Raw genomic sequence first — 19,131 nt, forward strand, 5'->3', positions numbered from 1 at the left:
GTCTAAAGTATTCAATACTTGTAGATCATTCAACCTTAAACTCAGTCCAAACAAATGTAATTCTCTAAGACCAGAAGTAACATTCCTAGGACACAAATGCTCAGCTAAAGGTCTATCACCAGACGAATCTAAAATAGACGCGATTCGTAACTATACTAAGCCAAAAGACAAAGACGCTGTAAGAAGGTTTGTAGCTTTTTGCCAACTACTACAGACGCTTTATTCCAAACTTTGCATCTCTGGCAGCACCTCTGAATAGACTGAATAGAAAAAGAGTAGAATTTAACTGGGACGAAGCATGCGATAAAGCTTTTGATGCACTAAGAGCATCCCAAATGTCACCAAAGATATTACACTACCCAGATTTTTCCAAACAGTTTTTACCATTACAGTAGACGCTTCTAAGACGGGATGTGGAGCAATACTCAGCCAAGAACATCAAGGCAGAGATTTACCCATATGTTATGCGTCAAAATCTTTTAATGATGCAGAACAAAAGAAAGCCATCATTGGGTTGGAATTATTAGCCATTTATTTTGCCATTAAACAATTCAGACCATACGTTTATGGAAATCACTTTATTGTAAAATCAGATCACATGCCCTTAGTCTATCTATACACTATGACGAACCCATCTTCAAAACTTTCTAGAATTAGACTTTAGTTGGCAGAATACAATTTCACAATAGGGTACATAAAGGGAAAATCAAATGTAGGAGCTGATGCACTTTCTCGTATAACCATTGGCGAAATAAAAGAAGCAACCAAAAATATATTTGCAGTTCAGACTAGGGCAATGAGTAAGAAAAAAGATAAATGTAGTTCTATCGAAAATATAGACTTATGTAAAAATATACAAACATTAAACGTGTATGATAAATTCACTCATAACTTTTCAAAAAAAATTCCTCGTATTAGATCAGAAATATTTCATGATAAAAACAATAAACAATTTCTAAGAATATGCGCACATATAAAGCATAAAAGAACAATTTTACTTCATTTTGAATATTCTAACGAAATAAAGAATTTCGATACTTTACTTTCGAGGCTAGAAAAAGAAGCCGGAAAACTTAATATTAAGGAAATAGAATGGCCAAAAAACGATTTAATTTTCAAATACATTACAATTACAAATTTTAAAGAAAGAGGAAATAAGCTTTTACAATTTTTAAAAATTATTTAAATGGATCCAATTGAAACAATCACTGATCAGGAACAAAAATCAAAATTATTAGCAATTTATCGCAATGATCCCATCACTGGAGGTCACTGTGGAACGAAAAAACTATATGCCAAATTACGAAACAATTTTTACTGGAAAAACATGACAAAAGACAAAGCTAGTTATGTTAGGAAATGCGAAAATGTCTTTTGAACAAAGTCAAAATAGGAAATAAAGAAGAACTCGTTCTAACTCCTACTCCTAATAAACCTTTTGACATTGTTGTAATATATACCTACCATAGGCCCATTGCCAGAATCGAGATATGGTAATAAGTTCGCGCTTACCATAATCTGCAATCTGACAAAATATTTAGTTACAATATCAATACCCGATAAAAGTGCAAAACCCATCGCGTCAGCACTATTCGAAGGCTTTATTTTAATATACGGTGCTATGAAATCCATTAAATCAGATTTAGGCACTGCATTCAAAAAGGAATTTTTTGCAAATTTAGCCAGGGGTTCGCACCCCGGGCAAAGCAACATCACAATTTTAGAAATAAGGTTTTTCAATTAGAAGAAAATTTTTCTGAGCGGGGTCGCCTCTCGGTAGTGTTTGGCAAGCGCTCCGGGTGTATTTCTGCCATGAAAAGCTCTCAGTGAAAACTCATCTGCCTTTCAGATGCCGTTCGGAGTCGGCATAAAACATGTAGGTCCCGTCCGGCCAATTTGTAGGGAAAATCAAGAGGAGCACGACGCAAATTGGAAGAGAAGCTCGGCCTTAGATCTCTTCGGAGGTTATCGCGCCTTACATTTATTTTTTTTATTTATTCCAAAGAAATAAAGTACCGAATGCAAAAATGCCACGCCTTGGCCAAAGAGTTAGTAGAAAAACGCAAAAAATAAGAAATAAATATGTATAGGACAAAAATGCGCAACCCATAGTAATAACCATAAACGATATGGTTTTAGTTCAAAAAGAACCACGTGAAAAACACAAAAACATATATCAGGGCCCATATTTAGTAACAAATATAGACGGTGTAAATGTAACCATTTTTATACTCAGTTGAGCAGAGCTCACAGAGTATATTAACTTTGATTGGATAACAGTTGGTTGTACAGGTATAAAGGAATCGAGATAGATATAGACTTCCATATAGCAAAATCATCAGTATCGAAAAAAAATTTGATTGAGCCATGTCCGTCCGTCCGTCCGTCCGTCCGTCTGTCCGTTAACACGATAACTTGAGTAAATTTTGAGGTATCTTGATGAAATTTGGTATGTAGATTCCTGGGCACTCATCTCAGATCGCTATTTAAAATGAACGATATCGGACTATAACCAAGCCCACTTTTTCGATATCGAAAATTTCGAAAAACCGAAAAAATGCGATAATTCAATGCCAAAGGCGGCTAAAGCGATGAAACTTGGTAGATGGATTGACGTTATGACGCAGAATAGAAAATTAGTAAGATTTTGGACAACGGGCGTGGCACCGCCCACTTTTACAAGAAGGTAATTTAAAAGTTTTGCAAGCTGTAATTTGGCATTCGTTGAAGATATCATGATGAAATTTGGCAGGAACGTTACCACTATTACTGTATATGTGTTAAATAAAAATTAGCAAAATTGAATGAAGAACACGACCACTTTTTAAAAAAAAAATTTTTTTAATTCAAATTTTAACAAAAAATTTAATATCTTTACTGTAAGTAAATTAAGTCAAAATTCAACTCCAGTAATGATATGATGCAAAAAAACAGAAAAATAAAAGAAAATTTCAAAATGGGCGTGGCTCCGCCCATTTTCATTTAGTTTGTCTAGAATACTTTTAATGCCATAAGTCGAACAAAAATTTATCAATCCTTCTCAAATTTGGTAGTGGCATAGATTCTATGACGGTAACTCTTCTCTGTGAAAATGGGCGAAATCGGTGGAAGCCACGCCCAGTTTTTAAACACAGTCCACCGTCTGTCCTTCCGTTCGGCCGTTAACACAATAACTTGAGCAAAAACCGATATATCTTTACTAAACTTAGCCTACGTACTTATCTGAACTCACTTTATCTTGGTATAAAAAATGGCCGAAATCCGACCATAACCACGCCCACTTTATCGATATCGAAAATTACAAAAAATGAAAAAAATGCCATAATTCTATAAAAGGGATGAAACATGGTAACTGGATTGGTTTATTGACGCAAAATATAACTTTGGAAAAAACTTTGTAAAATGGGTGTGACACCTACCATATTAAGTAGAAGAAAATGAAAAAGTTCTACAAGGCGAAATCAACAGCCCTTGGAATCTTGGCAGGAATACTGGTAGTGGTTTTGCATATATAAATAAATTAGCAGTACCCGACAGATGATTTTCTGGATCACCTGGTCCACATTTTGGTCGATATCGCGAGAACGCCTTCACATATACATCTAAGGGCCACTCGCTTTTAAAACCCTCATTAATACCTTTAATTTGATATCCATATCGTACAAACACATTCTAGAGTCACCCCAGGCCCACCCTAATGTCGATATCTCGAAAAGGCGTCCACCTATAGACCTAATACCCACTCCCTCTTAAAATGCTCAGTAACACCTTTCGTTTGATACCCATATCGTACAAACATTCTAGAGTCACCCCTGGCCCACCCTAATGGCGATATCCCGAAAAGGCGTCCACCTATAGACCTAATGTCCACTCCCTCTTAAAATGCTCGTTTGATACCCATATCGTACAAACATTCTAGAGTCACCCCTGGCCCACCCTAATGGCGATATCTCGAAAAGGCGTCCACCTATAGACCTAATGCCCACTCCCTCTTAGAATGCTCAGTAACACCTTTCGTTTGGTACCCATATCGTACAAACATTCTAGAGTCACCCTTGGTCCACCTTTATGGCGATATCTCGAAAAGGCGTCCACCTATAGAACTAAGGATTACTCCCTTTTAAAATACTCATTACCACCTTTCATTTGATACCCATATCGTGCAAACACATTCTAGAGTCACCCTGGCCCACCCTAATGGCGATATCTCGAAAAGGCGTCCACCTATAGACCTAATGCCCACTCCCTCTTAGAATGCTCAGTAACACCTTTCGTTTGGTACCCATATCGTACAAACATTCTAGAGTCACCCTTGGTCCACATTTATGGCGATATCTCGAAAAGGCGTCCACCTATAGAACTAAGGATTACTCCTTTTAAAATACTCATTACCACCTTTCGTTTGATACCCATATCGTACAAACACATTCTAGAGTCACCCCTGGCCCACCCTAATGGCGATATCTCGAAAAGGCGTCCACCTATAGACCTAATGCCCACTCCCTCTTAAAATGCTCAGTAACACCTTTCGTTTGATACCCATATCGTACAAACATTCTAGAGTCACCCCTGGCCCACCCTAATGGCGATATCTCGAAAAGGCGTCCACCTATAGACCTAATGCCCACTCCCTCTTAAAATGCTCAGTAACACCTTTCGTTTGACACCCAAATCGTACAAACACATTCTAGAGTCACCCCTGGCCCACCCTAATGACGATATCTCGAAAAGGCGTCCACCTATAGACCTCATGCCCACTCCCTCTTAAAATGCTCAGTAACACCTTTCGTTTGATACCCATATCGTACAAACATTCTAGAGTCACCCTTGGTCCACCTTTATGGCGATATCTCGAAAAGGCGTCCACCTATAGAACTAATGCCCACTCCCTCTTAAAATGCTCAGTAACACCTTTCATTTGATTCCCATATCGTACAAACACATTCTGGAGACCCCCCTGATCCACCTTTATGGCGATATCTCGAAACGGCGTCCACCTATGGAACTAAGGATCACTCCTTTTCAAAATACTCATTAACAGCTTTCATTTGATACCCATATCGTACAAACATATTCTAGAGTCACCCCTGGTCCACCTTTATGGCGATTTCTCGAAAAGGCGTTCACCTATAGAACTAAAGCCCATTCCCTTTTAAAATACTCACTACCACCATTCATTTGATACCCATATCGTACAAACACATTCTAGAGTCACCCCTGGTCCACCTTAATGGCGATATCTCGAAAAGGCGTCCACCGATAGACCTAAGGCCCACTCCCTCTTAAAATGCTCAGTAACACTTTTCGTTTGATACCTATATCGTACAAACACATTCTAGAGTCACCCCTGGCCCACCCTAATGGCGACATTTCGAAAAGGCGTCCACCTATAGACCTAATGGACACTCCCTCTTAAAATGCTCAGTAACACTTTTCGTTTGATACCCATATCGTACAAACATTCTAGAGTCACCATGGCCCACCCTAATGGCGATATCTCGAAAAGGCGTCCACCTATAGAACTAATGCCCACTCCCTCTTAAAATGCTCAGTAACACCTTTCATTTGATTCCCATATCGTACAAACACATTCTAGAGACACCCCTGATCCACCTTTATGGCGATATCTCGAAACGTAGTCCACCTATGGAACTAAGGATCACTCCTTTTCAAAATACTCATTAACAGCTTTCATTTGATACCCATATCGTACCAACATATTCTAGAGTCACCCCTGGTCCACCTTTATGGCGATTTCTCGAAAAGGCGTTCACCTATAGAACTAAAGCCCATTCCCTTTTAAAATACTCATTACCACCTTTCATTTGATACCCATATCGTACAAACACATTCTAGAGTCACCCCTGGTCCACCTTAATGGCGATATCTCGAAAAGGCGTCCACCGATAGACCTAAGGCCCACTCCCTCTTAAAATGCTCAGTAACACCTTTCATTTGATACCCATATCGTACAAACAAATTCTAGAGTCAGCCCTGGTCCACCTTTATGGCGATATCCCTAAATGGCGTCCATCCATAGAACTATGGCCTACTCTCTCTTAAAATACTCTTTAATACCTTCCATTTGATACACATGTCATACAACCACATTCCAGGGTTACCCTAGGTTCATTTTCCTACATGGTGATTTTCCTTATTTTGTCTCCATAGCTCTCAACTGAGTATGTAATGTTCGGTTACACCCGAACTTAGCCTCCCTTACTTGCTGATAATGAAAACAAAAAATACAAAACGGTACATAAAAACCGCATAAGGGGAGTACCTGGAAAAATAAAATCGGATGTACCCAATTTCATTTAGAGATAGTCAAACAATTTTTTTTACTATTTCATTAAGCTAATAAAGCAAATTCAAACCAAAATTTATCATACTATAAAACCATACTTAATTTAAGTAAAAGCAAATTTAAATAAAAATATGTCAAACGGTGAAAGCAATACGTAATGTAAGTAAAATAAACAAATAGATAAGTTACTATACAAAACCGATGTAAATGAAATTTTGAAGTACAAAGAAAACAAACAAAAGGGTATAAAAACTATTAATAATTGTAAAACTAGCAAAATGTAATTAATTAAATAAACTAAGCTACTTACAGAAAAAATAGAATAATAAATAAACTATTCATATATGTAAATATGTAGGCTTACAATAAATGAAAAACTAGGCATAACACATATAAGTACAAATAAATGTAATTAATTAAATTAACTAGAGTAACTTAACTATATCTGCCACAAAAGTCCAATTTTTTTCTCAATTTGCTATTCCGAAGGTATTTGAAACCCATACCACCAAAAGAAGTTGAAGCCGACAAACTTGATCAACTTGTCGACTTCAACCTTTTTTTCGAAAAGGGGGATGGTGTAACAACCGCCTTATGATCTTACCCTGTTTCCCACTTGGTGCAACCCTGTTGTCTATTGTAAATGGACAACAGGTGTTGAAACAAGTTGGACACGGGGAGGTCGGCAAAAAGAAAAGGCGGCCATTATTATAATAATGGACTGGAGAAGAAAAACACTCAGTTGGTGTGAAAAACTGAAATACCTAATTGATTTGTACAAACTAAAGTATAACTTAGTGCTAAAGTACTACAAGCTATTTAATATATTACGAAAACTAAAACTAACTTAAATAAATAGCACAAGTGAACTTAATTAAAATACTGTGTTCAGTCATTGAGTGGAGTGGGCGTGCAAAGCGCACAAGAACAATTTTTATTCGCAGCGGGAAGAAATGGAGCTTCTCGAGTGGCACTCAAGGAAGCCGCGTTCACACAACAGAGCGAAAGGGCTCAAAACACGAAGTCATGACCAGGTGAAGCAGCATATTTCAGGTGCACCATTTGAAAGGATCGCCATGGATGTCGCAGGTCCATTTCCTACTAGCAACCGCGGAAACAAATACGTACTGGTGGTTATGGATTATTTCAGTAAATGGCCAGAGGTATACCCAATCCCAAACCAAGAAGCGGAAACAGTAGCAGAAGTGGTTACCAACGATTTGGTTGCAAGATATGGTGTACCAATGGAGTTACATTCTGACCAAGGCAGGAATTTTGAATCAGCTGTGTTCCAAGAAATGTGTAAGAAGTTGGACATTCGAAAAACACACCCAACTGCATTGCATCCTCAGTCCGATGGTATGGTGGAACGTTTCAATGGAACATTGGAGGAGCATTTAAGGAAAGTAGTAGACAAGTACCATAAGGAGTGGCATACACACATATCATTATTCTTGTGGGCTTACCGATCGGCAGTGCATGAGACAACGGGCCAAACTCCCGCAAAGATAATTTTTGGCAATGACCTTCTACTGCCAGCTGATTTGAAGTTTGGGATAGATGCCGATGCGGAGAGAAATGCCAAGAAATAAACTGGTATCTTGGAAGAAGAGCTGAGAGAGATACACGATCTGGTAAGGCAACGAGCAAAGATTATGGGTGACAAGATGAAAGCCAGATACGATAAAGCATTAATTCGGGAGGATTTTAGGAAAGAGATTTGGTGCTGTTATACAACCAACAACGAAAAAAGGTTTGTACCCGAAATTGCAGTGTAATTGGGATGGCCCATACAAAGTTGTAAAACGGATCAACGATGTAGTGTACTGCATAAAAACCTTTGGCAAACCAAGAACCAAAATGAAAGTGGTTCATTTGGAAAAGCTTGCAGCGTTTAGATCAAGAGATTTGTGTGATCGGGATACTATCATCTCTAAGCCAATACTAACCAGTGACTTGTATGCACATCAATAAGTCAATCATTATGTCTATACATATGTCCATACAAGCAGCGAAGAGCAAAGCACAAACACATGCATATATCTGAGATACCAAAAGATCCCAAAAGTAGGCAATAAAATGTGCAAGTATCACTCACATAGACACGCGAATATGAGAAGCTATAAACGTAGTTATAGCTGTAATTTTATAGCTGATATCTAACTAGTAAATTCTAGAAATAGGAGCGCCTAGAAATATGTCAACGAGGAAGCCAAACAGTATAAAAGCAGCAACAGTTGAGGTAAGAGAAGTCAGTTGGATTTAAGCAAGCTAACAGTTGCGAAGTATAAGTGTTATTTTCAAGTAGTCTAATAAAGACCATTTTTGCATTATTCAATATTGGAGTTATTTGTTCAACAGTTTAGTGATTCTAACGTTAGCAGAAGATTTGGAATAAGCGCAATTTCAGTAAATTCGTTACAACACTAAGATATATCAAAGCAGAATAAATTAAAGGAAAAGAAAAACAAGCAAAAACATTGAAATTATTCACGCAAATATATTTACTAAAATAAAATTAATTTCGTAGCTTTAAGCGACATAAACAATTTAGGGATCTAAGCATCCGATTAATGTGCATATAATCCAACAAAGTTTGCCTAATAATAAATATAGTAGGTAATATACGGCCTATGAATAACGGCCGCTATGATGCCAGTTGCCGTTTTGACCTAAAATCAGAAACATTTTTGGGACGTTTTTTTTCGTTTAATATACAACGTGAAATTTTCCCTTTCAGTCAAGTTGCATTTAAATAATAATAAACTAAGTTGAAATAAAAGAATATACAATATTTAATGTTATATTTTTGTAACAAATTTATTTTATACTTTATCTAATCCACTATAGGTAAGTGGCAACAATGGGAAACCATGCGTTATTCCTTCACCATCTGTCGCGTACGCATATGTATGTAGATGAAACACTTGAGCACCACGACTACGCAGCTTTTCGAATCTCGAATTTATTTTTTTAAAATATATATAATAACAATTAAAGAAGTCTAAGTTCGGGTGAAACCGTACATTACATACCCAGCTGTAAACTTTAAAGGTGCAGTGAAATAACTCCCAGGAAATAACTCCCAATGAAATAAGTCCCAATAAAAATGAAATAATTTCCAATGAAGGAAATGAAATAACTTCCATTATTATTTCATAATGAAACCACAAGTCCCAAAAAAATGAAATAAATCCCAAATCAAATTTTGAAATGGTTTCTTTATTCTATATAATCAGTTACAATGATATTTGAAAAATACAGCAAACTATTATGTACATATGTAAAAGATACAATTACAAGAAAACTTGAATAGTGCCGTCGAAGTAAACGTAATTTATTTTAAAAAATCGCATATTTTTTTATGAAATTAACATAATTTATTAAAAGTAAAAAATAAAAGGAACAAGTCTGCGTAGAACACCTTTCTGCATAGGGGGCCTTCGGCCGCGCTTATAAAAAATAACCCTGAGCTACGCCATGCCAAGTCCGGGTGTGTGGTATGACCGTGGCTACCGCCACGGTGATGTGCTTCTACGCAGAAGGACATCACCGTGGCGGTACACTCAAAAAAAATGTTCCTAAAACTGAGGAAAATAGCTATCAAACTGAGAAAAACAGGTATGATTTTGCGCCATAGAAAAGTTCTCCTCAATCAAGGTAAGTAATTTTCTTAAAAATGAAGATATTTTTTCCACGGTTTTAGGAACATTATCTAAGGAAAGAAAAAATGTGTTAATAAAATAAGGAAATAACTGTATAGAATTTATGAAAGTATTTTCCTTAAAATTAATAATAAATTTGTTAATAATCGGAAAAAAGTATTTGTTTCATTGAAAAGCATTTCGTAAGAAAGAGAAGAGGCTTTCTTATAATATGAAAATATTTGGATTGAATTTTTAGAAGATTTTTCTTTAAAATGACTAATATTTTACTCAAGAATACTAAAAATTGCTCAGTTTCGAGAAAAAAATCATAAGAATGAGTTCTATTTCTCCGGTATTTGGAGAAAATATTTTTCAAAATGGGTAATACTTTACTTGAAAGTAGCAAAAATTTCTTACTTTCGAGAAAAAAAAATCCTAAAAATTAGTTAAATTTTTCCAGCCTTTGGAGAAAATATTTCTTTAAATCTGGGGTACATTAAAACAAAATATTTCCTAGGGTTTTCTTTAATTAGTTTTATTATTTTTATTTCAGGAATTAAACAAGACTGTAAAAATTACATAACTATGAAACATATGGTATATTTCAATTTTATTCATGTACTAATCATATGTGTGTATATAAGCATGTCCGTTATATAAATACCAAGTTCACTTTTTCTTTAACGCCTTTTTACATTTAAATGGAAACTGTTTAATATCTTTTGCACTTAATGCTTTTTTAATGTAATACTAGGGTGCAATTTACAAAAAACGGTTTCCAGGTGAAATCATTATTTAAATTGCCTTGGATATAACGGACAGCCCAAACAATCAATTTACATCCATAATTAATATTACACATAATAAAATACATAGTAATAATAAAAGAAATAAAAATTTATTTGCAAATATATATCGATATTAAAAGAACTGCTTTGATCTCAAAAACATTCGATTTTGAACTGTATAAAGAGGTGGATTTTTTAAGTTATCTGCGTTAAAAAGCTTAAATTCTAACGATTTCCCACCAACCTCGTACGATAAAAAATGTGCATTATATGTTAGAATACTAATTTTTTCACAAAATATGAAAGTTTTATTATTATATAAGCGGAAAAATTGCCATCATAAAAAATATAATAAAATTCCGTTTATTAAATGTATTATACCTTTTGAAACTTAAATAACATACACATTCTTCCAGTGTTTCATTATTAAACATACTCTGTAAATGCGTCCAATACAAAGAACATTGTAGCAAACCTATTTTTTTACCAAGTAAAATCTCAATATCTTTGAAATTATTTACAGTTTCCGAAAATACTATTGCAAACTTAATGGCTAAAGACCATGCTAAGCTTTTTCTTGATGTAATATTTTTAGCATATTCTTTCAACTGTATATGCTTTGATTCAAAAGGTAGTGTCCGAAGCAATTTCAAGGGACCCGAATGTTCAAGCACTTTACAGTAGCGGATGAGAAGATGATGCTTTGGTTTCAAAGTATCATAAAAAATTATTGGGTAATCACTGTTATGAGTTTGTATATGAGATTTTAAATTTATCATATCTAAGCTCGTGTACTCAGACAATAACAACAAGTCCAATAGCTCTATAAGATTCAAAACAAATTTCCATACGATATCATCTCTTTCTACTACGTCTCCAACAATCAAAGTAAAAAACGAGCAAATGTTAGCATTTCTCGACCAGAAAGCTTTAAGTTAAATGATTTTATATGATGCAACTGCAGAGAAGGTGATTTGTTCCCATTTTAAGTTTCGCCATAGTCAAAATTTTGTTTCCGAAGATTAAGAAATTCCAAATCAAAAGTTTTCTTATTGATATAATTTAGGATAATATTACAAAAACCATATTTCAATACGCCCTCTAGGATGTCATGTAATATATCAACATAATAGTTTTCAGTAACATTAAAATTATGTATTTTTTTAAAAATAAAATTTTCAGTAATCCCCCAGTTTCCGAAATCATTTTGTACAATATCTTGCTCATAACTAAGTTTATTTCACAACTTGTCAAATTCTTCTGTAAATAGGATAGGATAGGTTAGGTGGTAGCTGCCCTGATAAGGATAGCTCACTTGGACAACACGAAGGTCCGTTGTGATACCACAAACACCAAAACTAACGGTGACTTAGATCTAGCTACTTAGAGAATCGTTGGGTAGCAACGATAAAGCTCCGAATGATACCGATCTCAACTTTGGATATATCCTCGGGAGATCCAAGTTAGTCGCGACCGAAGTACTTTCGCCTAGTTCTGGCAAAAGCTGGACAATCAAGCATAAAGTGATTTGGTAATTCCACCTCATCATCCTCCATACAGCTGCAGCAGGATGGAGTTTCCAGTATATTGAGACGTACCGCATGGATACCCATGGGACAGTGCCCTGTCAAAAGCCCAATGACCATCGATAGGTGAGCCTTAGTGAACCCAATTATTTCAGCAGACCTCCTGCCATCCACTTTTGGCCAGAAAGATCTTGCTACCCTGCAAGACGTGGTATCCGCCCAACGTTTGCTGAGCTGATTCGAGGCCCAGCTATGGAGGAGCAATCCACAGGTGGCCAGCGGGATCCCGAAATCCCTACAGCCATCTTCATCCGGTTCAGTTTTATCGATGCGGGCTAAGAGATACGCTTGACAGTTACCCGGGATATCACTATGGCCCGGGACCCAGATAATCTTAATTGTAAAATAATTCGATGCAATCGCAAGCGAGGTCAGGCACTCCCAGACCACCCTCGATCGCACTGTAGTTGAGCTCAAGCCTTGATAGCCGCTTGGCTATCAGAGTAGATGTTAAATTCCCTAACCGTGGTAGCACTGGATAGCATTCCATCCACCGCATCCTTAATCGCAGCAATTTCCGCTTGGAATACACTGCAGTGATCAGCCAACTTAAACTTGCGGCTTAAATTTAGTCTTTTGGACCTCCCCACCAACCTTTCCATCCAGCTTCGACCCATCCGTGAACAAGTTAACCGGTCCCATGCCCCAGATAATTCCTCTTCCCCAATCCTCTCTCTCTGGTATAACTGGGGTGAAGGTTGTATAGGGAGCAGTTATCGGCCTACAGTAGTCCGTTCTGTCCGGGATGAAGTGGAAACTGGTAAGAAGGCTAGAGTGTCCGCGGTCAGAAAGTCTATATCCCATATCACGAAGCCTGACCAACGACCTTGCCGCGGCCGCCTTTCCCGCAATATCTACTGGGTATATGTTCAGCATGACGTTCAGTGCCAAGGTAGCTGTTGTTCTGAGAGCGCCACTGATACCGATCAGTGCCGTCCGTTGCACTGACACTAATATTTTGGAGGTGCTCGCCGTGTCCAGTGCTTTCCACCAGACCAGCACCCCATATAGCAGAATCGGTTTGACCACCATCTCATAAAGCCAGTGTACTATTCTTGGCGAAAGTTCCCATCTCTTCCCGATAGCTCCTCTGCAGCAGTACAAGGCAATGGCGGCCTTCCTGGCCCGATCTTCCACATTGGGTCTCCAGGACAGTTTCTTGTCCAAAACAATCCCCAAATATTTAACCCTATCAGAAAGTACCAACGGTACCCCTCCAATCGAGGGAGTTCTGAAATCGGGCATCTTATATCTTATATCTGTAAATGCTGACTTTGTTTCTATTTTATTAGCTTTACAAAATCTGCAAAAATAGTTTGAGGAAAATGATCTGGAAAAACCGAGAATATTATTTAATGCTATGTTCGGCCGGGGTGAGTGTGCTCCTGGAGGTAGGGCGCATCGGGGTCGATCTCAGTGGGAATATGCTGGGTTGGAATAGAGTTGTCTCCTGCTACTAAACCCAAGCAAGGAAAAATCGATAACTGATCACAGTTGCAGATAATAATTTACGGTATTTCGATGTAAGATTTTGTTTGTTTTCGTAGAACTTTAGGATTTGTTTTCCACTAGCTGTTTCATTGAGAATATCTTCTATAGATTTCTGTAACAAGTTTAAAAATGCTATACAAAACAGTTGTAAATACTGTATAAAAATTAAGTGCGCTGTTTAGGTGATCACCACTGGTGCAGTCAAATAACTCCCGGAGGCTTTATATTTTTATACAATAAAATTAATAAAAATAAAATGCATTTTATGATTTAATTTAATTAAAATAATAAAATAATACTGATACTCCCAGCCCTACCACCCACTTCCATTCCTAGTTCTACTTCCAATCCTAGTCCTACTCCTATTCTAATTCCATTCCTATCCATACAACCGCTCCCATCTTTTTATTACTCCCACTTCCATTCCTACACCTGCACCTGCTCCCATCCCTTTCTTACTACTACTACTCCAATCCCATTCCAACTCCCACTTCCACTCCCATTCCTCCTCACACTTCCACTCCCATTCCTCCCAGTCATACTCCCAATCCTAGTCCTACTCCTACTCCAATTCCATTCCTGCACCTGCACCTGCTCCCATCCCTTTCTTACTACTACTACTCCAATCACATTCCTACTCCCACTCCCCCTCCCGCAAAGTCAAGACGAACTTGGCACTGATTTTCATTTCCTAGCAGCGAGTACACTTACATCGTAAAAACTTCTGACACCACTGTTGAAACTTGAGGCTGGTGGCATGGGTTCCGATAAGCAATGTGTCTCTGTAGTACCTCCTTCATCCTGTGAACAAAAAATATTTTAAATATTTTATGATTAAAAATGTTATGTTTTATTACTTCTTCCGCTTTCCATTTTAAAAGATTTCTCTCAAATATTACGCGCTGTCCAAACATAGATTTGTCAATTAGGGTATCCAAATTATTTGGTTTCAAATGACGCAAGCTTTCAATTGTAAAGCCATTATCTTTATTTTTAAAGCCTTAAATAAGCATAACAACTTTAAAATATAAAGCAATAACTTACCTTTCAGAAGTTCAAAAAATACTCCTCCTTGCAGTTTCTCCATTAGATTTATTAATTCTTCTGCCATTGTGCCAATCGGATAAATATATTTGTAAACACACTAATGAAGAAATTAAACGATGCATCAATATGTAAAACATTAGCAAAGGATTAATATATGCTTTATTTACTTACAAATGCTTTATGTGCGACGATTTGACCGTGGATTGGAATTTTTGCGCTATTTTATTGGCAAATAAACATAACCTTTTTAAATCTTACCAAGAAGCCCAACTAACAGCTGATCGGTGAAAATTCGCACATTCACACTGCTTGGCGTTGCGTTATTGCGCTCATACTGAGAGTGGCGCTGATACATAAATTCGGAACATGTCGCAATGTTGCCAGTGATGCCAATAACACTTTTTACGTGTATTTTGATTGGATAACGAATGGTTTTTACAGGTATAAAGAAATCGAGATAGATATAGACTTCCATATATAAAAATCAATGTGTCAAATTTCAGTTTAGTCTCATAAAACGTCAATACAAAAACTTGCATCAGGAAGTATTCTATGCAAAGACACTATTAAAAAATCTTTTTATGCGATTGCATTAAGACATTGCGCTGATACCAACATAATGTTGGCCTCACGATATCAGCGCATGAAGATTGACGCCAATACTTACCCCTGCAAGTTTGCAGCAGATGCCACATTGTTACAAATTTAAATTAAGATATTTTTTTATTATTTTTGGTTATTTACCTACGACCGGAAAATGGCTCATTCGTACTGCATGCGTTGCTTCAGCTCTACTACGTAGCAGTATGCACGTGGCAACAAGCAATAACATTGCGTTCCTGGAACTTGCTCCTGCTATCATACAAGTTTTCATGACTTTTGCTCAAAACAGCTAAAGTTGTTCATTTGCAACAAAATAATTTTGGTGATAATGGTGACTTAACCTTAATCACCAAGCTGGTCGAACAAACTTTATGAAAATCAATGAAATCGATTAATGGTGACATACCATAACGCTAGCGCCTTAACCATACCATAGCCAACGAATTGGTTTTTGGTCTTCTGCCATATCCATAAACACCTGATTGCCATTTTTTTGTTATTGAACATTTTTGTGTTTGCTTGTATTTGGTTTTTCGAAATTAAAATTATATTTTTCGTGAAAAAGCGGAAAATAAAATATAAATGTCTCTCAATAGATATTTGCAAAAAACGCGAAATGAGGCGTCGTTTAAGCTGTTTAATGTTATGGCACCATTAATCGATCACATTGGAGACGGTTAAGGGGATGTGTAATAAAACTTTTGTGGCGCGTTGCGTGACATCTAATTTTTGACAGCTAAGATATATGCTGGTAATTAAACGCAACATGTATCATAAATGATATTTTTGAAGAAAAATTCACGCAAGTGGGCGAAATGCGGTCGTGCTTTTATTACGCGCATATGCGTTTGCGCCTAAATTTTGTATGAAGAGATAAGCGCTTAAATCTCTCCATGGGAATTCAAGCGCAAACGCATATGCGTAAAAAAACACGACCAAAGTTCGTTAACATATTTAGAAAGGGTGGCAGCATTATATTTCGGTTTTCAGAAACAAAGATAAATCTCTCCTCAATTTAATGGCAGGTTTTATACAGAAATAGAAACATTTTACTCAATTCATAGAATATTTCTCCAATCTATAGAAATATTTTTTAGGAAGTGATTTCCTCGTTTAGGAAATAGCTTTTTTCTGAGCGTGGCCACGGTTATACCACACACCCGGACTTGGCATGCCGTAGCCCAGGGTAATTTTTTATAAGAGCGGCCGAAAGCCGCTTATGCAGAAAGATGTTCTACGCAGAATTACTGTGCATCGCGATTTTTTATTCCAAATTTTCTATTTTTTTGTAAAATAAGTAAATAGAGTTGAATGAAAAAGGTCCATTTTCCTCGTTGGTACTATTTAAAAATTTTCCATTCGTTGGAACAATTTAAAGCATCTGGTACCACCAAGCAAGCAGTGAATTAGATAAAATGGCTGTATGCTTGTGTTCGCGGAAAGTAAACAAATAAATCATTAAATTTTACAATAATACGGAAATTTAAACAAATGAAAATAGTTGATTGTGGTTTTATAAACATTATAAAGTGTACTTATGTATAAAATTCTGGTGAAAGTGTTCATATGTAGATAAGAAGTGATAGTTATACCATGGTGATTTTAACTACTAATTACTAGTAAATTGTTAATAACAATTAAAAATTACTTACTGATTCTCGTTTGGGAACTCCCTGAGAACCTATGTGCAACATTTCAAAGTTCAAAACCCTTTGGTTTACGAATAAAACCAATTGGTCCCTTAATGTATAGCCGACCCATAGAAACTGTTAGAAGAACGTCAAAGTTTGATAAAATTGTATTTTTAAGAAAATGAAATAACTCCCAACAAAAATGAAATAACTCCCAATGCCTCAATTACAAACAATGAAGTAAAAATAAAATAATAAATGTAAGGCGCGACAACCTCCGAAGAGATCTAGGGCCGAGCTTCTCTTCCAATTTGCGTCGTGCTCCTGTTGATTTTCCTTACAAATTGGCCGGACGGGACCTACATGTTTTATGCCGACTTCGAACGGCATCTGCAAGGCAGATGAGTTTTCACTGAGAGCTTTTCATGGCAGAAATACACCCGGAGCGCTTGCCAAACACTGCCGAGGGGCGAACCCGCTTAGAAAAATTTTCTTCTAATTGAAAAATCTTATTTCTAAAATTTTGATGTTGCTTTGCCCGGGGTGTGAACCCAGGGCCTACGGTGTGGTAGGCGGAGCACGCTACCATCACACCACGGTGGCCGCCCAATGAAGTAAGTCCCAGTAAAAATGAAATAACTCCCAATCTCAAAAAATTATGAAATAACTCCCAAATAAATTTTATTGGGGATTATTTCATTTGCGAATAATTTCATTTTGAAATAATTACCAGCAAAAATTATGAAATAAGTCCCAATGAATTGGGAGCTATTTCATAATGAAATAAGTCCAAATTTGTATGGAAAATATTTGGGAGTTATTTCATTTTTTTGTTGAGAGTTATTGCATTTGGGAATTATTTCACTGCACCCACTTTAAATGCTGTTGTTGTTCGTTTTGTGTGCTTAATAGAGTTACAAGGCTGCGCAATAATACATATGTATATGATTCTTTTCTGAAAAAATGTTCGCTTAAAAGAAGCAAAAATGATACAGAGGCTACCACCAATGACCTTGAGCGGGTAATAATGCAGTTTTCCTTCAGATATTGGGATTTCCCTACTGTTTATTTTAAAATAAAGTCATAGGAGAACAATAAACATAAACACACTAGTGTTATTGCTCCCTAAGGGTTGTTTTTTACCTAGCTCTGCACTAACTAAAACAGCATCGCTGCAATAGTACTGTGTGTTTCATAGTAGCAGGTAGTGAAAAATTTTGGCTTTTGTTAACTGAGGAATTGAAATTGTTGGTAGCCATTGTCCTGTAAAATGTTTATGGAAATGTGTGTCGAGCAACGCAGTTGTTTGAGTGAAAACTAAAATTTTAGTTTAGTATTGTTTGATCGCTTAGTAGTTACGGTTAACAGTTAAATAAAATAACAAATATAATACCTTTTATTTCAAAACGTATAAAAATCAAAAAAGTTTTATTAATATATTTGTGCGTTATTATCAACATCGTGCGGAAGAAGGCACGTTTTTTCAAAATGTATAAAAACCAAAAAATATTTAATAAATATATTTGTGCGTTATTATCAACATCGTGAGGGAGAAGGCAAAAGGAAGAACGCAATTACCACCCTCACCAGAAATTTTGAATTAAGTAAAGCAAAATTTATTAATAAATATTTTAAGTACATACATTTAATATTTAGTGACATTAAACCATATATATAAATATTTTTCATAAACCATGCCTAGGCTAAGTAGAAAATCTGGTAATCTGAGGCGCGTCGCAGCTAAGAGGTGAATGCATGATCTTCGTGGAGACGAAGAATATAGACAACAGTCACAAACACAAAATACGTTAGACCACAGAACCCGCCGCGAAAATTCCCAAATACGCTTTGCAGAGCAAAGTCGTAGTTCCTCCAAACATAGGTCTCGCCGTGACAATCCCGAGATTCGCGCCGCTGAGGAAATAATCAATACACGACAACATAGAGTCCGTCGCGAAAACTCAGAAGTTCGCTCTGCAGAGCAAAGTCGTAATACCTCCGAACATAGGTCTCGCCGTGACAATCCCGAGA

General features: G+C 36.6%; 2 protein-coding genes across 2 annotated transcripts in view; both read right to left on the minus strand.

The window, feature by feature from the left end:
* Window positions 1-19,131, minus strand: part of Ca-alpha1D (Ca[2+]-channel protein alpha[[1]] subunit D) — a 6,221,746-nt gene that overhangs the window by 2,967,066 nt on the left and 3,235,549 nt on the right. The window lies entirely within an intron of this gene.
* LOC137234623 (uncharacterized) lies at window positions 10,570-15,135 on the minus strand. Its single transcript, XM_067758069.1, has 4 exons — window positions 15,038-15,135; window positions 14,864-14,963; window positions 14,677-14,804; window positions 10,570-14,620 (listed from the first exon to the last, which is right to left on the minus strand). The coding sequence occupies exons 2-4, from the start codon at window positions 14,928-14,930 to the stop codon at window positions 14,504-14,506; spliced, it is 312 nt and encodes a 103-aa protein (XP_067614170.1). The 5' UTR covers window positions 14,931-14,963; window positions 15,038-15,135; the 3' UTR covers window positions 10,570-14,503.

Source organism: Eurosta solidaginis, chromosome X, assembly GCF_040869045.1.
Source record: "Eurosta solidaginis isolate ZX-2024a chromosome X, ASM4086904v1, whole genome shotgun sequence".
NCBI lineage: Eukaryota > Metazoa > Arthropoda > Insecta > Diptera > Tephritidae > Eurosta > Eurosta solidaginis.

Excerpts from the sequence above, each read along its gene's own strand:
- LOC137234623 (XM_067758069.1), bottom strand. The coding sequence starts at position 14,930 with ATGGCAGAAGAATTAATAAATCTAATGGAGAAACTGCAAGGAGGAGTA. Across the intron at positions 14,805-14,863 it reads ATTTTTTGAACTTCTGAAAG|ATAATGGCTTTACAATTGAA; the intron begins GTAAGTTATTGC and ends TTAAAAATAAAG. Across the intron at positions 14,621-14,676 it reads TAAAATGGAAAGCGGAAGAA|GATGAAGGAGGTACTACAGA; the intron begins GTAATAAAACAT and ends TTTTGTTCACAG.